We start from the raw sequence: 22,707 nt of genomic DNA on the forward strand, positions 1-22,707 counted from the left end.
GGGGAAGTAGGCCAAAGAGAAAAAGCCTCACCATTGTGCAACACTGTGTGCTTGGTTTGAACAAATGGCAGACACTATCCTTCCTCAGTACATCTCTGAATTCAGTGGTGGAGGTGATGGATTCGAGATGGTGCCCTCTGTGACTGGACAGGGATGCATGAAAAGCTGAGGAGCTTCAGCCTCCCTCCATGTGTTGCCTCTCATGGAGCAGGTCCTTCCTCCAAGGACTCTTGTGACCAGCAACTCACTTCTCCAGTTTGGCTTGGATTATTTTGGCCTCCTTCCCCCAGGGTATACACTTCAGGGGAAGCCTGTGGCCAGCAACTGTGGTGCTGTGACCATAGGCATGGTGGTGAGCTCTAGTTGCATGTCAACATGTTGCTTTCTAGTCTCATGGGCTGACATTAGCACCTGTTGGTTCTAGAACTCGGAGAGGGCAACAGTAAGAAAGTCAGTCCACTAGAGCAATTTTTACTCCCAGGTCATTGTGAAGAGTGTGACATTTTTGGACTGAAAGAATTCTCACAATAAATGCAAATATGCCCAAGATCTCTCCCTCACTGTTTCTCCCTCCCCTTTTCCTCAGCCACTGCCAGGTATCTCTGGGCAGAGATGCTTCTTAAGGTTGAAGACAGTGAGACTCAACAACGATCATGGAATTTTGAGTAAAACACCAGAACTGATGCAAACTGAAACATGGTTAACATTTTTCTTTGCAGCCTCCTCCACTAACATTAATCAGAATATATTAATTCTCTCCATAACTTTTATGGACCCAACACTTTAGAGCACAGAGCAGTCAGGCACATTTTTAAGAATTGCACAGCAGATTAAGGTCAGAGCCAAAACTAAATATAGGCAGGCTGCTGGAATCCCATAGCCATGTTTTCTTCAGGCCAAATTGAAGCTTGATGTTTTATGACAAATATTTAAAAAAGAAAGACCCTGACAGCATTCACATTGTCTCAGATAACCATTGACTTACAGTCAGTTCTTCATGATGAGAATAGCAGACCAACATCCCAAAGCCTTATCAGTTCTTTGTTCTAGAACAGACAGTTGATATTCACCCAGCTGAAGGGGGAAAATGATCTTTTTTTCATCATGGAATGATTTATAATTTTCCAGAGCTTGGCAAAACTGAGCCAGTGAATAGTAAAACCAGATTTGTTTTTGTGATGCTCAAATTCCAGCATATTTAGTCTGACTTTTCCTCATAACAAATGCTGAGTATCTCTTTCCAAAGATGGAAGTGGGTAGAAAGAGAGTGGGCAGGGCAGGGACCTGTGCCTGGGAACATAGCCTTTGGACCTGCATGGTGGGCCTACCCTTTCTTAATCCATTTCCCTCTGCTCATGTGGGGGGGAGGGGCACACGCGCACTTGCAAGCACACACACACACACACACACACACACACACACACAGAGAGAGAGAGAGAGAGAGAGAGGGAGAGGGAGAGAGGGAGAGAGAGAGAGCATTCCTTTTTTTGCTCTTTTTCCTCTCTCTCTCTCTCTCTCTCTCTCTCTCTCTCTCTCTCTCTCAGGGCTCTCTGGGAACAGAAGAGTTGGGACAGATACTTCATGGTCAGGAAGCAAGAGCGCATGCTAAAAACCACTCCAGGGCCTTTCCCAAGCCTCGGTGTGATGAAAGGAGTCAATGAACCTGAACAATTTCTCACAGGAGAGTTCCGGCCTCTGTCTCCTTAAGAGCAAGGCATTCTGTAAATTTTAACAGAGTTGGGATCAAGATTCAGAATGCCTGACTCACCCAAAACTTAGTTTGACTAGAAAGGCCAGGTCATTGTCATACCTGCAATTAGGATGCTTTAAGGTACAAAAAGTAATATTTTAATAATGTTGCCTGGAGCAGATGGACTGTTTTCAGTACAGAAAGAAGATTATGCCTTCAGAGCCCATAAAAGGCAGTAGCCGGTACTGTGAAAGCGCTGTACTTGTGCCCAGCTGATGATGTGTGGAGTGAATGCCCACATTCTCAGCAAGCTGCTCTCCCTCCCACTGGCCCTCTCCGTCAGTGGTCTGACTATTTACAATCACTGCATCCAGCCCTCCTGGACCAGTTAAGGTGATTTTGAAACTCCACTGATTCTGGGTAGCAGGCTGTGGTCATTTTCTGCCAGGGCGGGGCAGAGGAAGAAATGGTGTTCTGTGCATAGAACTCCCTGAGATGCCTGAGGTCACTCCTTGGTTTCTCTTACCAGTCTACCCATTGAATTCTGCTGCATATAGACATGAGTCCCATGAAGAGTTTCATTTCCAAGCCACCCGTGGCCTCAGAAATGACAGGTTGCACATATCAGAAAGATTGACACAATGTATGTAGACTCTCTTGCATGCTTGACTTTCTGGAAACTGAAGCTATTTGCCTATGTAGCTCAGAGTTATTTATTAGTATGACTAATAGCTTGTTATCAACTGGCTTTGGACAGTCTTTTAGTACGTGTCTGGCAATGAGACACTAAAATTAGATCCCATGACTAATAGATTGAGTTCTATAAGCTAGCACATCAAGGCATGGAGAAGTCACCTGTTGAGTAGGCCTGGGTTCAGAGACCCTCTCTCCTCTTCCTACTGTTGCTTTAGAAAGAAATCAAGTAAACCTACAAGCCCCTCTTGTCATCTGGACTGTTGAACATGGGAAGGTAACTACTTCACTCAGTGGAAAATAGAGATGATAAAAATCTGTCTCTAACATGCCCACACACAAAGCTAATGATAGCATTTGTCATATTCGTGATGTCTTTAAGAAAAAAAAGTCTGACTTGTTTGAAAAAACATGTGGAAACCTACTACTTTATAATTTTTGTGTGTGGGGGGGAGTTAATATATGCAAGGGATTATGCTCATCTCAGAAACCAAATAAAAAGCCTAGTGCAGAATATGGGATCCCTTCCCTCAAGTTGTTGATCAGAGGTATCCTAGAGACCCCCAAAAGAATACAAGCTATTGCCATTACTCTTAGTTGTCTACTAGAACTTGATGCTAAGACCCTGTTGCTGAACACACTACACACATTGTTCATAGGATGTAGAGAAATTAAGTCATTACTGGCCAGGAAGCTTCCTCTGCTCGATAACTTTTATAATACTGTAAGGTGCTATGCAGACCACTGAAGGGAAAAAGTCATCAACAGTCTTACGTAGCTGTGGACCCTGGGAAATCTGGGAACTGCAAATAATGACCCTCATATTAAGATATGCCCATGGGTACAATAGTGGCATTAATGTTATAGAGTAACCAACAATTTCTGATCGGATTTAAAGTCTATGCTACTGAAGGAAACACATGCTTGGTACTGATAAGAACCCATGGTGGGGTACTCACAGGCCCTAGGGGTGAGCCTACTACTAGTCTCTAACTAAACAGACAGCATATGAAACTGTTTTCTGAACTCATATCTCTCTGTAGGTTAGTGGCACTCTCAGAGCTCATCTGAAATGTTTCCTTGTGCATTCGATGGTGGTTAATACAGAAACTCACAGTTGGTCAGAGTGTAGAGAATAAGTGTCAGTGGTGTGCCCACCCACAAGTGAGACATCTGTCTACACCAGACTCCCTCCTCACTCAAGGTTCAGGCACCATGTAGAAGAGGAGACAGAAAGTTTCTAAGAATCAGAGGTCAGGGAAGACCCAAGTGAAATGGTGTCCTCTGGACATGATTGGATGGCTGTGCTCATGAACTTACAGCAGCTAGAATTGCCTATGCAAGACTTGTACAACATCATACTAGTCAACATTGTAGCATGGAGAGAGAAGGGATTCCCAAATCCCCACCCCAACCTGAGGAGCTACGGACAATTGATATATTATGGGGAAAAGAGTCACTTTTCTCTAAGAGAGTAGTTACTGATAGTCAACTTGACCCACATCCAAGAGTATATAAACAGCACAATTGGGGCCAGTTATTTTTAAAAAAGATTTTAAAAAGTACACAAAGTTGGAATAGAGAGATGGGTGGATCGGGGAGGATTGTGTTGGGATGAATGTGATCAAAATACATTGTATGAAATTCTCACATAATTAAGAAACATTTTATTGACTTACAAATATCTAGTTTACTAGTTTGCTGACTATTAATATTTCTTCTGCAGCTAAACAATACTAGATACTACATTCTATCTGTTCTACCCCTGCTGACCACAAGCTTTGTATTCTTTGTTATCTTCAAAGAGTTGAGTAAAAGACACCCATTCTATCAAAGGCTGTGCCTTTGGGCCTGATAGTCCTCCATTCTGTTCTCTCCAATTGATGCTGATACTCATGGTAGGCTATGTTATACTTGATAGCCACTCATAGAAGCCCTAACACTGATATTTCTAATCCTTCAATGTAGTGTGGATCAAACTAGACACAAAGCAGACTGTATTCTGGACCAGGATCAGTAATCTAGAGGATGGTGTGAGTATTATAGCATAGCTAAAGATAACACAACTGCAGCCAGTGGTCTGTACTAGGCTCATACACTAGTAGAGTTGAGCTTAGTTGTTCAAGTACCTTGACCCTGAGGCCTGATGACCAGTTTATTCTGCTCCCATCCTCTGTTAGCAAAGCATCTAACAGCTTACTTAATGTAAGTGAGTCATATATTCGCTTGTGTGTATGTTTTCCAGGCAGAACAGAAACTCCACCTATAATCTTCCTTACTAGTTCCCATCTCTTCTCCAATTTCTACATCTTCTCTGTGATATCAGTGCCTATTGTGTTTTTTTATGAGTCTGTACTTGAATTTACTTCTTTCTAGAGAAGTATTTCCTTTAAATGGACCATAGTGCTATAGTGCACAAAATGATGGATAGGGTGCAGTTATAGATGATAAATCAAGAGGAAACTTGGGATGCAGGATGTAGAGAACAGAGAAAGCCTGAATATGTGCTGTTGACATGAGCATGGCCATGTCAAGGACCCAGTGGCCTCAGATTCAGAGGAATGGCAGAAACTTCCTTGGCAGACCAAGTGCTTGTGTTAGTAATGTGTGCTGAACCTATCAACCATAGCTTTCTCTCCACAGATATTTACAGTCTGAGACTGTTGCCATAGAGACTGCTCCCATGGATAGTAGCTAAATCTGTCCCCTTGATCCAGCTCTACTCCATAAACTCTACCTCATTATTTATCTGTATGTAATAACCCCACATACTTGTTCAGCAGTATATAATAAACACAATGAGATTACAGGGTGCTGTTTTCTCCAGCTGAAGCCCAGGCTGCCCTATCCCATGTGTTTTCTGTCCATGTCCCCATATGTCTGTCTTTTATTCTATTTCTCACCATGCTAGTCAGGTTCATCCCTGAAGCCATGGTGGACATGGCATGGGAACTTTAAAGGAAGAAACGCCCCCCTCTTTATGTTGGGAGGGAGTATTAGCAATGAGACTCATGGTCTATGTTCCATTTTATGAGGATTCCTTTTGTATACAAATGTGTTTTTTATGCATCCTATTGCCAACTCAGTGTTAGAAAACAAGTAAGTGGTCTCTTCATAAAAAGACTTCAGTCAAGTCAGTAGTTACTCTATAACTTGTGGAGCTCCTTGTCCCCCTGCTTAGTAGGAAGATGGTATTCTTCTAAGTAAACATTGAGCCAGATGCAGCTTCCTCCTGATTTCAGATGAAACCATGATTGTTGAAACACTTATCTTCCCTTTTGTCCATGAGTCCCCCACACCCCCGGCTTTATAGTTATAGTTGATGCTGATGTACATATGTTATGTTTTCAATTAGCCATGCTTTTAAGGAAATGGTGAAAATAACAGATGCACTTTCAAGTGAAGTTTTATTGCTTTTAAAGATATAAATAGCAAATTATGTTCTTTGTCAACATTGAACAATATGCTGTACAAAGGGGCCACTGACTTTTGTGAATTTTATTGTTAAAGATGAGAAACTATTTTTTAAAATTTTTAACAGCTTAAAAAAAAAAACCCATACGTGTACATAGTAACAGGCTATTGTGTAAAGTTGGACATAAGATTTCTGAAAAAGCAAAGACTTCTAAATCAGCAAAGGATGGGCTAGGGATAATGGCAAGTTACCATTTGTCATAGGTTGGATATCATGCTAAACACTTTAACTAAATTGTCAAGTCTAATATTCAAGCTCCTGGGGGTGGGTTAAGTATTATCACATCAAGAGAAGTTACACTGGCCGTGTGATGTAGGTCAGAAACAGTAGAGCCTAGATCTGAACTCCAGTCTGTCTAATTCCAAAGCTTCTGCCCTAAACCTCTGTGCAAACTGCTCCCACACAAATTTATTCCAATATCAGAAGCCCCAATTGCTCCAGTTGAACAGTTTATGAATAGCCCTCTCAAGTATCAGTCGGAACTCATTTTCAGAAACCAGACAGTGTTAAGACTCTGTTTATAACTCTGTAGTAGTATTTTATAAGTTATTTTAAGAGCAGAGTTTTCACGTCTGCTCATTGCCTTGGAGAAAAACACATCTGTAGGCTTCTGTCCAAGTTGTGATTATTTGTAATTGATGCTTTTGGAAGTGTTTCTGCTTCATAGTTTTGCTAAACATAGATTTAGAAATCCACACAATTCCATCACATGATGCGATTAGCAACCCCTGAGTTTCCAGGCAGTGGATCCCTTCAATGCCTTGGCTTTAAGACTCATGATAAAAAGGCAGAGCCACCTGAAAGAGAGAAAAGGTTGTCTTCTCCATCTACTTCAGTGGAAATGTGTATTTTCCTTTGTTCCTTTCCTTATCCTCCTCCCCTCCCATCCTGTCATTCTTATGCTGGGAACACAACTCAGATCCTATCAGTTGCTAGGCGAGTGCTCTGCCACTAAGCTGCAACCCCACTCAGGGCAGCTATTTTTAAAGCCATCTGTAGCTTGCTAGAGATTTGCAGACTGTTACCAGTTCCGTGCAGTAAAAGCATCACCTCAGCGCATGTTTCCGTTACAAAACCAACGTTGAAAAAGAGTGATGGAAATATTTTAGCTGATGCCTTCTCATTAATTTATACAGTTCTGGAGAAGCCATTCCGCTCCCTTTCCTCTTAATGTACCCAGTGTATGTGGTGACAGGCTTTACTTTACATGATAGATACTACATTCAGTGGGGGGGGGGGAATATATATATATATATATATATATATATATATATATATATATATATCATATTGTTAGAATTCTAGTTATTCTTGCCAAGCCATCATCTGCAAGAATCTCACAAAAATGAAACTCACTTTTTATTTTCATTTTCCTTATTCCAAACCTAGCCAACTAAAAATAACCTTGAAGTAGTTCAGAGGAAGCAACCATCATGCCCCTACCCAATAAGCATAACATAACAGAGAGGTGTAGAGTATGTTCAGATGTATGGACAATGATATTTGTGAATGAACAGACTGTTGTTGTTGGGCTGGTCCTAGTGTCACTAACTTTCATTTCAGCTCTGCAGAGGCCAGCATGATCTCCATAATGAATTCCAGGGCAACCTGGACTCTTTCTCAAAACAATTAAATAAGTTTTAGAAAGAAAAAAAGAAAATGTCAGTTTGAAACTCATCACTTTGTACAAAGAATATATGCCAATAAAAGTTTTTAATAAACAAAATCAAGGCTTATATATCTAAATCTCTCAGAAGTCACAGAAATAGAAAAAACCAAAACTAGAGCATACATTATTTTGCTCCTTGGTAGATGAGGCACATAATATTATTAGAGCAATGTCAGTGTCTATTTGGCTTCGCTTCAACTAAGTATCTTTCTATGATCTATTCATGTAATATTTTGAAATATTTTACTTATTACTGTATGTATAGGAAAATTTTGTGTGCATGCAATATGTGCAGTTCCTGCTGCAGCCAAAAAAGGACAACAGCTCTCCTGAGCTGGAGTTGCAAGTGGTTGACAATTGGCCTGTGGGTGCTGGAAACCTAACCTGGGTTCTCTGTAAGATCAGCAAATATCCCTAACCACAGAGTTGTCTCTCAAGACCCTTTTTACACAAAAATTTGTGGTTAGCTTAAAAAATAAAAAGACTAAGCTTAGTGAGAATGTTCTGCTTTAAAACTGTCTGATATGAAGATCACTATTTAATGTTTGTTATTAGAACCAATGTCTCTGAAGAATCCTATGTTATTAGCTTCCATGTCATCCTTCTAGAATAACTACAATGGCTTCTGGCTAGTGAACATTGGCTTAGTACCAGGCACCCCACTCATATTGATTATCCAACTTAAGTCACATGAAAATTCGGTGAGGTAGCTACTATCTTGTCTGTAGGATGGGGGGGGGGGGCTCAATGGTTTAGTAACTTTTCCAAGGTCCAGGCTGTCAACAGCCACAATTTGAATTCAGCTATATTAAACTCTGAAATTTATACTATATATTATGAAGTGAGAAGTTCATAATTTTTCATTTGTAGCCTTCACATGAACAGTTGTTATGTTTAGGCATCTTCATTGAAGACAGCCCACGTGATTCTTTCCAGTCTAGATGGAAAGTAGCAAAGCAAAGGAATATGAGGTATGGGCATGGCAAAAACTGTGTGGGCTTCTAGGAAGTCTGACCAGCACTGCAGAGTGGCCGAATATGCCAAGTGTCCTCCATATGACTCCTCTGAGACCTTGTCTCTGCTAATCCAGCCCCTCAATCTTAACCTGACCTTGTCATTCTTCTCCCTCCTCACCCCTCAATTAGGCTGCCATTGGTTCAGGATTTATATATGCCACTGGCCCATTAAGAGATAGTGATAGAGATATGGTAGAAAAGCTGGGTTATGTGGATGCCTTGCATTGTAGCCAGAGGTAGAGTACTTGGCTAGCATTCACAAAATCCTGGGTTCAATCCCCAGCGTCACAAGAAATCTTTAAAAAGAGAGATTATTCTGTTTATAATAGGATGGCAAACCCAAAAGCTAACCCTCTCGACAGACCAAGACAGTTCTGTTCTATTAGGTACACATTCCAAGCACTGAGTTGTGCATGAGGAGATGTTTCCTTCAAGTGACCACGATGCCCAGTGGTTCCTATTGGTGATGAGAACTTCACCCAGGACTTTTGAAAATGAGTTTGCTTTTGGAATTTTTTATCTAACCAAGAGTCTGCACTTTATTCTCTCTTAAGATTATTAAACAATAGAATGCACTTCACTAATGGAAATTTTTAAGGGAAAGAACGTTTCTTGGCTTACCACATATAAAAGCCTTGTATAGCATTGGGTCATGTGCAGCAAGTCCTTTCCAGGAATTTTAAATGCTGTGAACTTTAGTTTTTAATAAAGTCATGTTAAACTTATGCCTTAAATGCATAGTGACATGGTACTTCTCTGGTTTCATCAACTAACTTAGAAAGAAGCCTATGTTAGTCTTTTAGAAATGAATCTTATTTCTGTTTCACACATTGGAAATAAACCTGACTCTGGGGATGACGGGAAGAACCCAGTGGCCTCCAAACTTTAAATGATTGCTTTTGAGTCAGTAAGCTAAGTGGTAGCTTAGATTTGGGACCTAGTTTTCAAAAGATTGATAAACTTCATAAAATGTGGGGTGTGCACTTTTGAGCCTGCTCAGCATTTGGGGAGACTCAGTCATCCATGTTAGCTCTGAAGAAAGCCCACCTGCTTCTGTTTTCTGGGTGTTGAATATCGCTAGGCCCTGCCTGAAGATAAGCTGGTGAAAGTTAGAGCTGGGGTTTTCCTACCTGGCTTTATCACTCTCCTCCTAAACCACAGTCTGCCTTTTGATAGCTCTAATAATTAATTTGGTCTTCTCTCTTTCTTCTCCCCACCCCCCTGTCTGTTCACAGGTTATCTTGACGAATCAAATTACGACCCATCTGAGTGGAGCCCTCCCTTCTCAAGCAGACCTGGTGTCTCCGGCTGATGATTTGTCCCTGTCTGAAGGTAAAGATCTGTCCTGGAGAGACTGAAACTTGACACTGATATACAGCCTCCTGCCTCCTGCTGAGAGCTTGGAGACAAGGCTACTGGACACTGGTCAGTGCAGCCTGCTGGAGCCTGGTGATTTAGGCTTGGACTTCTTACCTGGCACCTGATCTATTCTTGTCTGTCTCTGAGTGAGTTCCCTTTGAGCCATCTTCACACACATCCATCATCTCCCCGGGAGGGAGTCTTGTCAGCCCTCTGTGGTGCCAGTTGCTGCTTCTAAGACTGATGCTCCAGCATTGCCTTTACTAGTGGTCCCACTGCGATCTCCCCATCTTTTTGTATTGAGCACCTCTGGACTGCCTAAAAATGTGCCATGATTCCATGTACAAGAGGTGTGCCATTCCTGGTCAGCTTTGCAGAAGGAGCAAGACAAAGTCTCCGCAGTTGTAAATCTGCCCATTTTCTCTACCGCCTCCTACCAGCAAAGGTCAGACTGGCTGGGATTTTGAGGGCAGTGAACCTTGAGTAGTTGGGGAAACTACATCAGCAGCCAGAAGGTGGTTTCTAATTTTGTCAAAAGTCCTCCCTTGGCATTTATGAGCTTTTCTAGTAGCAGCTGATTTTGGGGCACAGTGCTAGGGTAGACGCACACAGCTCTTCCAGGCTTACCTTCCCTCTCTGCTTTCTGAGAACTGGTCAGGATGGAAGACAGGGGACTTGCAGACCTAGAAAAGCTCCTGACTGCCTGGCCAGGTAGTCTTCGAGGATCGACACTGCTTTTGTCTCAGGTTGGAAGCCCCACATGCCTGCGTTTTTGGTGTTCTTTTTCATAGTGAGAACTACTGACATAGTAATGAAAACTGTTCTCTGTCCCTTCTGTCCACATTCAGTGATCTGTCACCCTCCTGCCACCTGAGCTGAGAACCTCAAATAGCTGGAATTCACCTCCCTTTTGACTCCTCTCATCAAATTGGCTTTAGATTTCTTTCCAAATATATCTTTCATGTGCCCCGTCGTTTCCTCTGTGATTTGTGTTACAATCAAGTGATTTATTAAAACTCATAATTGGCTCATTTTAATAAACCCTATAAAGCACTCTGTTTCCATTCTGCTGTCTGGCCTTCCTCCAGGGTGTCTCCCTCCTACTCAAAGTGCTGAAGATAGCCCTTTCTGAGGATGTGCTAAAATAAGTGTACCAATTAAAAATATTCAGGGACTTGGGGTTTATTGTAACAACCATGTACTACAAGGTGGGGTCAGTAAAAGCAAAAACTTCAGTGTTTTTCTTTCGAGTGGACTAGTTTCTAGATCCCCACTAAATAAGGTTAATCCTTCTTAACCTTTCCGGGTCAGCCCTCCCCTTGCTGGTCAATCCACTAAGTCCTTGAACGAAGCATCTATGTCAAGCATGCAATCTTCTGTTGCCCTTCCCTCTGTTTCTCTTTTGATCCCTTAGCCCTCTTCCCAAGGCCACTCCTCTGGACTCAAAGGCTGCTTCTTGCATAGAATCCCCTGACCTGCATCATTGGTCTTACTCTCTCCCTCCTCTTTGTCTTCTCTGCCTGCTTGGGTATGTAAAGAAACGTTCTAAGAAGGTCCACTGTTCATAACAGTTTTAAAACATCAGTAGATGTTTCTTATTGTGTTAGATAGTGAACTTACTGCCTCATGCATGTTATAATAGCAAGTGCTTTACTACTGAATACATAACCAGCCCTATGCTGTGTTCTTTTTGTATGCATGTTTTATCACAGTGACCAACCAGAAGTCTTAGGCATACTGTAAGCAGTGAGAGAGATATTAAGTGAGTGTCACAGAAAGTAGTGACCAGCACTCTGCCTAGATTGAATGTCACTAAAAATTCTTTTACATCACACATGCGCGCGCGCACACACACACACACACACACACACACACAGCTGCTTGCCTTGTTCAGCTCTGAGGGAACAAGAAGAGAATATCTTTCTTCTTTATTTGAAAATAAGTGAATTTCTTTCTCTTGGCGCCCTGATTTACATTAAGCAAAGAAGTAGAACAAAATGAAGAGGCAATAAATGGCTTTGAATTCTAGTGTGATGGCAACAGGAAAATGAGCTGTTCATAGAAACCGGGGTTCCTAGCTCATCTGTGGGTAACTAACTATCCCTAATTATGAAACCCTAGCAGCAATTGAAACAGTTGGTTTTTTGTCTTGTTTTGTTTTTTAAGGCATTTTCTTGTATTGTGGGGACATGTAAAGAGGACATAGAAATATTTTTCCCAAAGTTTATAATGGAGTTACTTACCAGTGCACTAAAATAAACATATTTTGGCTGGGGAGAGCACTTGCCTAATAGCCATGACACAGTGATATTTTATCCCCAGAACTTCAGATAAAACAACAACAACAACAAAACACAAAAATAAACAAAACAAAAAACAAAAACCACACCAAGGGGGAGGGAGCATTTCTTAGAACATTCGCTCTTGCTCAAATGTATTGCAGTGGTCCCTAAGTTTCTGCGAGAGAGATCTGAAATATATGACACAAAATAGAATAAACTACTTGTGGTTTTAGTGCTTTATTTGGTCACCTTTGCCTATGTGATAGCTATGACCCTGGGCAGATCTTTTGGACCTCAGTTGTTTTTTTTTCCTGTCTGATGTTACTTTGAAGGAGTCAAAGATTGCTCAAGTCTTTCCCAGTGCTGACATGTTGAGGTGGGTCTGCAGCTAAGAAGCACCCAGCCAGGGGAGGCTCCTCTGGTTTCCAGAGTCGTGTAATGGGTTTCAGCTGCAGAGCAGAGCCCCCAACCCCCAGCATTAAACTGTTCTCTCTTGAAAACAGTTGTGGGGTGAGAGCAGGCAGCCAAGAGCAGCCAGCAATAAAATGATCTGGGTTGACCCAGATCACCCAGCAGGAGCTGATCCGGGAAATGAAGTCCCTTCTGCTCTGATGCAGAAAAGGGAATGCAAGTGACCTGGTCCAACTGAGCCATCTCTTCTGCCCAAGCTGATCCTGTGCTATTAATATCTGCCAGCTGCAGGCCCAGAGCATCCCCTGCTGAGATCAAAGACTCCCCTATCTTAGCTGGAACAAGGTCATCTGCACAGGGCTATAAAAGTAAGTCCTGGCTGGCTACTATGGGGGAGGAGAAGTCAGGAGATGGGAGGCGCCCTCCAGCTCCTTTCATCTCAGCTGACCAGCTGTTGCCCTCCCAGTGTTTGTAGAGTTGAGAGTTCTTTGTTTTTGTGTTGCTGTCTCTCCCTTAGTCAGTTTGTGCCCGGGTTGTTGTCTGCATTAAACACTCCCAGTGCTGGGTCCATGATCTGAGTCCCTGCATTGAGGTTTTCTCCTAGGGTTGAGTTAGTTACCCTGGATGGGAGGGCCAAACAAGGGAGGAGTAGACCCCATAGGCCAAGGCCTTTCCCAACCTACCTACTCTTGCCTTATAGCTTGTGCCTTGAGAAGGAATTCTTAAGAGGACACCTGCAATTACTTGGTATTTTGCAGTCTGCCTTTCACAAGCTCTCTCATTAACTCAAGAATATAGAACTTTCAGGGTTCATGCAAACTTACCGAAATTGTGAAGTCATCCCATCCCAGTGTGCTTCTTAGTCCCTCGGGGTTACACACACTTCCAATTGTGTCTGTGTTTGTAGGGAAGAGATCCAAAGAGAACCGAGAGACAGACAAGCCCAGAAACATATGCAAAGTGAGAAAGACGAAATATAGGGGGAGGAGGCATGGAAGGTATGCCGCAGCAATGAGGTAATTTGCCCCACTCTGTATATTAGAATTACAATCTCACCAGTGGGTTGATCTTTAGACCCCCCTTATGGTCTTACAGTAATATCAGGGCTGGAAAAGACTTCAACAATGTTGTATTTGCCCAACCTGATGTTTCACAAAAGAGATTGGGTAAAAATAATTTTTATTGTTTTACATTTTCCATAATTCTAAGCCTGGGTAGGTACTGTCATTCAAAGTATCTTTCAGTTTCTTGTTATATTGGCAGAAACCCTTCCACCTAAGTTGTCAGAGTTCAGTTATTTCAACTTTCCCATTTCTTAGCTCTTGCTTCTTCCTTGTATCCACTAAAAAGACCACAGGTTGGGCCCCTTCAATGCCTGGCCTCAGTCACAGGGACTCTTTCCCCATTTGATCTTTAGAGAAAGGATCTAATGATTCACTGCCCATAAATGCATATCCTACACTGATCTGGGATTTGAGCAGAACTATCCTGGGGCGTAGTTTATAGGTGACATTGATGTGCAGTAGCAAGACTGCAGTTCTGTTCAACCGATGCCTTTAGCTTGCTTTCTTCTGATAGGTTAAGAGGGTAGCAGTAACTTTTCAATACAGTGGCATGGCCTACTCAAGGAATCTCAGGTGGCTTCATGGGATGGAAGGCATTACTAGGCTTCTATCTTGCATTCTGGCATCTGGCATGTTGGTATCTTCTTATCTCTGTTAGTAGTCTTTGGTAGATTATAGCACATGGAAACTAACACTTGAAAGTGCATGGAAGGGTCAAGGATAGAACAAAAGAAAAGTAAAACGCATGTCTTACTAGAACAAAAAGTGTTTTTTTAGTTTCAATGCTGGAACGTCTTTCTATTCCTGTTGCAGTCAAGGGAATTGATGGCTGATTTCATTTGCAAGAAAAAGTATTTTTGGGATTCAAATTCCCTAACAAGCCACCCTTGCAAAAAGCTGGAGTCCATTTGAAAGATTATATGCAAGTGTGTGTGGCTTGTGTGTCTTTTAAAATAAATTTAGCAAGCAAAAGCAGCTCAGAATGGTTGGGGCGAAGCAGGGACTCGTGGTTGTGAGAGAAGCAGACTTCAAAGCATGGTATGAATTTTCTAGTTTTATTTCCACTCTTGCTTTCCAGCTGGATCTGCTCTGGATTTACTGCAGGATGTTTGAAAATGTGGCTCCCTGCTAATCTCAGACAGTTGCTATGATCAATGGTTTCTTTCATTTCCGATAAAAAACACTGGTGTTTCTGCTTAAATTGTGTGTACTTTCAGCTTTATTATTTTAGTTGTGATTTATTGTTCTACATTACCCAAATTTGTAATCCATTAACCACAACTTTTGGGTGGGTTGGTCAAGTTAGCCAACTCTCTCCACAAGTTAATTCCAAGGCCTTTCAGAGTTCAAGCTCACACTGAAGTTCATAGGTTTGTGTAGATCATGTAGACGAGGATATGGGTGGAGTGGGTTCATACCCACTCTTCAGGGGTTTGATGTATGGCTATAATTGGTGCTTTTGGTATAATTGGCATCAGGTATTACCATGTGACTTTGAGGTTAATAGTAACTGCTCTTATTAACAGCATTTGCATTAGCATTTCCATAGTGCTATAAAATGTCTTAAAATGATGAATTTCTTAGTACGCCTCAAGCAACTGAAGCATGAAGGAGAGAAGGGGATTGATTGTTCAAAGCCACACAGTGTGTGAAAGGGGTAGTGCCAGGGACAGAAGTCACCATGCTTCCCATGAAACCTTAGATTTGGTCACTGCAGTGCCTTAGGAGTAAGTTTTAGATCAAGATATTTAAGGATCCAGTGGTCTTTCAGATTTTTATTCCAAAGCCACAGACATATGTCAACATACAAGGCATTTCATGTGTTTCTCTTCATAAGGGCACACACATCTGCCCGCATCTCACATTCCCTACATTCTAGAATTTGTGGTACTTGACTATGCCTATATTATTTCCAGCAACTGTTTGGATGCCATGAAAAGTCTTAATTTATAGGAAAAAAAAAGATTAAAAGCACAAAAAATGTGTGGTGTTTGGCTAAGGAAAGTCTAAATATTATGCGAAACTGGAGTTGAGAGGAGATGGGCACAGCCTACAAATGTCAGAAAAGCTGTAAATCTCAAGGGGTGGGGAGGTAGTTGAGGGTTTTCAGCAAGGAGCCAAGAAGGCAATATAACCATGGCTGAGGGATCAAAGCAGAAAGGGAACAGTGAAGTCAAACTCCAGGAAGTGCTTCCAATCATGAGATCTGTACCCATTTGGTAAAGGAAGCCACAGGTGAAGCCCAGGTGTGGTACACAGCCTCATTAATGACCAGCAGAGAGAACAATCTTCCGGGTAGTTTTGGGGGACCTGGATATATGTATGGGTTTTTTTTTTCTCTCATTTAAATTTTTAAAGTTATATTTCTTTATGTATGTGGGCACACATGTGTGTGTATGTATGTGGCACAGTGGCACATACATGTGGGCAGGTCAGAGAAGAACTTGTGGGAATTGGTTCTTTCCTTCTACCATGTAAATCCCAGGGGTGAAATTCTGAAGCATGTATCTGATTATTTTTTATCAATTAAAAACTCGGGGTAAGAACCTGAGTGATCAGAGAAGTAACCAGTGACCTCCTCTCTCTCTTTCTTCCATCCAAAAGAGCCAAGAATCTATGTAAGCCCTACTCTACTACTTCCTGTGTCTCTCTCTATGTCTTCAGTCCTCCAAAACCTCTATAGCAAATTTTGGTCAGCTAGTAGCAATCTCAGCCCTCTGATTCAAAGTTAACTTTATTGTCAGTCTCAGGAGTGTCAGGGTGTGATCAAAATAACCCAGAGCAAAATTCATCATCAGGCTTAGTGAGCCCCTTTACTCATGAAGCCATCTTATGGACTTGGTTTTGTTTTGAGACAAGGTTTCACTACATAGCCCAGGTTGGCCTTAAATCTGTGACCCTCCTGTCACTGCCTCTGAGATGTTAGGATTACAGGCATCCATCTCAGTGTCTTGCTCTGGGACAGATATTATGAAGATATTTCCCCTTATTCTCATACCTCTTTACCATTTAGAATTTACTATCTGATTTTCCAGAGCTGCACACCTTTTGTTAAGGTCTAAGGGTAAAGAAAATCAAAGGTATGCAGTCACCCAAACCTAGCTTTGTGGGTTGCCTCAGCTGCAGAGGTAACTGGGCCAAAGAAAATATATGGTCCAGGAGGTTTTCCAGGTGGAAGGAATTGCTGGGAAGATATCCTTATTGGCTATCATCACAGAGACTATACCAAGAGTGGGAGGCCAATGGGTCAGATTGATGATGAGAAGGAGAAATAGCTGATTTGTTTAGTTTGTGTTGTAATGTGACATGAAGTCCTTTCAGAAGTTATTTGTAGAATTGACTGTGATTAGTAGATGGAGTGTCACAAGGCCCAGCCCGGTAGAATAGCTTAAGAACAGCCCAGCCAAACTCTGACCTAGGCGCTTGTGTTATTCCTTCCAGAGCCATGTGCTCAAAGAAGATGGGGGACTTCTCCAATTAGATCTGCTCTTCAGTGAAAGTGTGGAGACATTTCTCCACCGGAGCCTTTCTTCTGGTGGTTCTTGGGCTTTAGCTGGGAACCCACGTTCCCAGACTTCTGCTCCTAGAGTTTCAGTTGCTCTGGGTGGTAAATAAAGATTTTATCAGACACCCAGGTTCTGAGCTGTTGAGGATAGGATGGTGGTGGTCCAGAGATCGCAATTTGAGGATCACTGATGGTTCAGTGAGTCTCTATGGGAAGTATCATGGGTACCAAGATGGATGTGTTTTCCTCTCAGTTCTCACTAGTTCGACAGTGGTGTTCCCTGTAGGCTGGGACAGAGAAGATACTAGAAGGTTTCAGGACTCTTTTGAAAGCAAGAACAGAAGGATGCTAAATTTCAAGCCCATTAATAAACATTACTAGTGTGTATGAACCATGGACTGTGTGCCTGACATTGTTTTGCCATTATCATATAGAATCCTTACAACTCTATAAAAAGGCAGTATTCATTATCCCATCTTACAGACAAAGGGGCTAGGCCTAGAGCCTAGGGCTTATATGGCAGCAAGTAGAGCCTAGATTCCAATCCACAGAGACTGGTTCCAAAATTTACATATTAACCTACCCAGTTCTTCTGTAAAGATTTAGTTGAGATTCTCTTACCTATATGCAAATAAGAACCAAAATATAGCCAAATGGCAGTCAGATGTACTGAAGCTTAGTCATTCTATTCTCTTTTATCTGCACTTTGGCTTTCCATTGTACTCTGCCTTGATCTTATAGATTAGTTGATCCAGCCAACCTGGTCATTCTATGCATTGCTTATATTTTCATTAAATCAGTTGGAATCAAGAAGTTTTATGACAAATGAAATATTCAGTGCTCTTCTCTTTTCACCGGGTCCCACGAAGTGGGGCAGGATCCTTTGCTGCAGGCACAACATAGCATCTAATGGAGGGACTTTGCCTGTTGAGAAGTCTTAGGGTAACTTGATAAGAGGGCTATGTTCATTCTTTCAGACCTGCCCATTCTCGGTGTCCTCTCCCTTGAGATTTTAGTATTAGTTACCTATCATGAGCCCATATCTTCAAGACAATGTACTGTGATTTTAAAAAGCTGGGCAGTGGTAGCACACATCTTTAATCTCAGTACTTGGTAAGCAGAGGCAGAGGAATCTCTGAGTTTGAGGCCAGCCTGAGCTATAGAGTGAGTTCCAGGACAGCCGGGGCTACACAGAGAAACCCTGCCTAAAGTTTTCCTTCATGGGGAAGAGAGATCTCTTTTGTTTATCCAAAGTTCACTATTTATTTTGAATTATTAATTGTTAGTTTAGATATGGGGCCTAAACCTAACTGTAATTACTTTGCCTCATATCCAGGAACAGATACACACTAGCACAGACTATAGTCCTTGAGCAGCCATCACCTGTCAATGGCTTAGAACAGTGTGAAGGTGGGGAGACCAGTTGTCACCTTAGTAACTGAGAAGCATGCACTGGAAATTCTACACCCACAAGCTGTATTCTTGCTGTGATCTGAAATAAGCTGGAGCAAAACTGCTATATGTAGGAGAGGCTCTAGAGTTATGAGTTAAGTGCTGTGTGTGTGTATGTGTGTGTTGAGCAGTTGTTGATTTTATTAATTATATTTCCATCTATATTAGGCCCATAAAAAACAGCTAAGAGAATCCATATTTCCTAGCAATATCACTTGTAGCTATAAATAATGGGTAATAAGATGGTCAAGAAATTAACAGGACAGTCTGTTTTAAATATGATATATAAATGAATGAAGCTGAAAAAAAATATGAAAATAAGCTGAGTGTGGGGATGCATGCCTGTAATTCCAACATGGGAAGGCTGAGGCAAGAAGAACAGAAATTCAAGGCCTTTCTGAGCTACCCACCAAGACTCTGTCAAAGTAAACAAATGCAAACATGGCACTATCAAATTACTTTGTACAAATGATCTGTTCCAATAACAACAAATGAATTGACAAGGAGAAGTTGTTCCCCAAAGATATTTATATCAGACATACAACTGAAATCTTCAAAGGCAGAGCTCAAGAAAAAGTCAGTGTCAGAGTGGCTTGGATTATCAAGGGTAGATCCAAAGCCCGGATCTCAAGGGAGAAGTTGCTTGTTCCTCTGGGGATGAAACTGAACCCTGAGAAAATAGCATTCTCTCTCAGCTGCTACCCCCAAATTACAGTAAACCAGCAAGAAAATCCTATCTTGATTCATTAAAAATGTAAGCTCCATGAGGCAGGACTCTGTGGACTCTTAGGTCCTCACAGACAGGAACACTGACAGGAAAGATAAGTTGCTCAACATGTCTGGTGGGTGAATGAGGCCTCTGCAGGCAAAAGGGGAAGTCTTGCTTAGAGCTTTAGGGCTAAGGCATGACATAACCGTTGCAATTTTTAATGATTTCACACATCATGAATGTCCCTAAATTCCTTCAGTGTGTATCAGCACTAACTGTAAGATGAGTGGTGATGAGGGGACAGAGAAAGTGTCAGACCAGAAAGCGCAGAAGTGCAGGGACTCAGCTTTTGAAGGTGCAGCCTCTCACTCACACAAGGGTGGTGACTGGGGAACTTTAATCGTATGCTCTAAGGGAGTTTATTAGACACCTCTGATCTGTTAGCTCCTGTGTTAGATAGGTGTTCAGGACTCTGAGACAGACACTCCAGTCCCTACCGATTAGGAAGCTCACAGGTAATGGTGTGTGTAATGAACAGTAATGAACAGGGTAACAAAGTGTATTTGCTGCCACAGGTTTTTGAGAGATTGTGGTGTGAAAGCATGAAACTCCTAGCTCGGGGAGGGGGCTCTGTAGGAAGACTGTACAGCAAACTGGAACTTCAATTGGGCCTTGAAGGAGCCTTAGCAGTTCCTAAGAAGAGAGGGGTGATGCTCCAAGCAAAGGTTTAAAGGAAGGAAGGGAGAGAGGAAGAGACAGACATATGGACAGATGGACATATGGTGGGAACAAGGAAGAAAGGGATGAAGGAAAGAAGGAAGGAAGTGTGATTGAATAAAGGAAGCTATAGATAAGAGCTGGAGACCCAAGTGTGAAAGATCTCCATTAAGCTAGTCAGTTTGAGTTATTTTCATGAGGCTGATATCCAGCCATCAAAAAAAGAGAAGTAATCAAGCCATTTTGTATTTAGAAGATATTCCTCAAGTAGTAATTTATAGACTAGAAGTAATAGAGATGAAACAGGTGCACTCCGATCTTGATCTCTTTGGGGTAGGGATAATTCTAACCTTATGTAAATCAGAACTTCTCAGTATACATTAGCCTTTCTTAGGTTCTCAGTGGCCAGATCTAGTTCTGATTTCCTATCTCATTGGCCTAGGAGAGATTTATTTGGTATATTAGGTTTCTGAAAAAATATCATGTGAGTCTGACTTGGTAACTCATGTTTGTTAGCCTAACACTTGGGAGCTGGGTAGAAGGAAGATCGGCAGTTCAAGATCATCCTGAGCTACATAGTGAGTTTGAGACCAGTCTGTGCTATAGGAGTCCCTGTCTTAAAATAGTTCAGCTCTCCATCCATTTATCAAGGCATCTTATGGTTAGAAATAATGTCAGGTTACCTATAATTCATTGTTAGGGGGTAAAAGAAAAATAGCAAATTATTTAAAGTTCCAGATGACACTGTGGAAATAAATATATGCATGCTTCATGTTCCTTTTACCAATGGTTGCAACAGTAATGTCAGCTGACTAGTATATACTAGACACTGTACCATGCACTAATAAAATTCAATAAGTTTATAAGGGTCAGTTTTTTTCCCCAGTGCTGTGATCAAGCCCTTTATGTTGTTTCTGCTCTTTTAAGTTTTTTTTTTTCCTCCTTTTCTGTTGCTTGAAAATTTCACACATGGTTATAATTAAAGTGTTTTGATCAAATTCACCCTCATTACCTTCCCTCCAATTCCTTTTCTATCTTCCATTCTTTTCTCCCAACTTTATGTGTCCTTTTTTTTTTTTTTTAACACACTGGGGTCTACTTGGTGCTGTCTATATGTGCATGGGTATAGAATGGGTGTTCTCTCAAAGTTTATAACCCTGACAAAAACTGACTCTCCCTACCTCAGCAGCCATCAGTTGCCAGTAGTGCCTCAGCTAGGAGTGTGACTTCATAAGCCCATCCCCACATCTACACTGGGAACTTTGACTGGCTTGGGCTCCAGCAAGTCTTGTGCATAGAGCCACAGCCACTGTAAGTTCAGGTGTGCAATGGTGCTGTTGTGTCCATCAAATACTGTTTCATTGCCAGTGTCCATCACCTCTGGTTCTTATAATTCCTACCCCCTTTCCCCTCGGTGATCCCTGATCTGTGGATGGAGGAGGTGTAATATAGATACCTCACTTAAGGTGGAGGATTCCACAGTCCTCTGCATGTTTACCAGTTGTGGGGTTCTGTGTAAATTACTATCTACTACAAAAAGAAGATTCTTTGATGAGGGTTGAGAGAATCACATATGTATTGGTAAAAAGATAAGAACTTGGGGCAGTGTATTCTATGCCCATTTAGCCAATTAATGAATGGTCTTAAGTTCCACTCTAGAACCTATGACCTAGCTAGCCACAGTGTTTTGGCTAGAGTTATCTGAAAGGAGGAAACCTCAATTGAGAAAATAGCTCCATAAGATTGGGCTGAAGGCAAGCTTACATGGAATTTTCTTAGTGACTGATGTGGGAGGACCCAGTCCCTTGTGGGTGGTGCCTTCCCTAGGCTGGTGGTCCTAGGTTCTATAAGAAAGTAGGCTGACCAAGCCCTGAGGAGAAAGCCAGTAAGCAACACTCCTCTGTGCCCTCTGCATCAGTTCCTGCCTCCATGTTTGAGTTCTTCTCCTGACTTCCTTAGATGATGAACAGTGATTTGGAAGTGTAAACCAAATAAGCCCTTTCCTCTCCAAGTTGCTTTTGGTCATGGTGTTTTATCATAGCAGTAGTAATCCTAAGACCCCCAATAAACTAATGGTACCCGGCATGAGTTTTATCTTGTAGTGTAGGCTTTCAGTCTAATCAGAAAGTGGTTGGTTATTCCCATGACAGTTGTGCTACTATCTTGACAAGGTAGTCATTATTGTAGTTCACAGGGTTCACAGCTGTATAGGACTGTTGGTTACTCTTCTCCCCTGGTTCCTAAACAGAACCTTTCAGCACCAAGAAAGCTAGCGAATGAGGAAGGCAGGGAGGTGATTTCTCTTTGTCCTATAACTCAGGTATGTGGTATCTTCAACAGGGTCTTACCATCAAGTTCCAGGGAGTAAACAAGAGCAAAGACAATAGCCTTTTTCGGGGGCAAGGAGTGTTCTATTAAGTTCCAAGTTCCACTGACCAACAACTAGAAAAGAGATAACCCATATCAGGCACTGGGCTTATTATTAGATATCCTATGGTGTCTGGGAGACACATTGTCATCCTATCATGAGTAATTTTAGAGTAACTCCATTTAAACTCTCTCTCTCTCTTTCTCTCTCTCTCTCTCTCTCTCTCTCTCTCTCGTGTGTGTGTGTGTGTGTGTGTGTGTGTGTGTGTGTGTGTGTGTGTGTGAATTTTAAGCTTCT

At 41.8% G+C, this 22,707-nt stretch overlaps 1 protein-coding gene across 1 annotated transcript in view; it reads left to right on the plus strand.

The window, feature by feature from the left end:
• Positions 1-22,707, plus strand: part of Rad51b (RAD51 paralog B) — a 514,113-nt gene that overhangs the window by 352,859 nt on the left and 138,547 nt on the right. The window contains exon 8 of the mRNA XM_051196216.1: positions 9,779-9,875. Within this exon, the coding sequence (XP_051052173.1) occupies positions 9,779-9,875 (97 nt within the window). The remainder of the gene's footprint in view (positions 1-9,778; positions 9,876-22,707) is intronic.

The sequence above is a fragment of the Phodopus roborovskii genome, unplaced genomic scaffold (genome assembly GCF_943737965.1).
Source record: "Phodopus roborovskii unplaced genomic scaffold, PHOROB, whole genome shotgun sequence".
Lineage (NCBI taxonomy): Eukaryota > Metazoa > Chordata > Mammalia > Rodentia > Cricetidae > Phodopus > Phodopus roborovskii.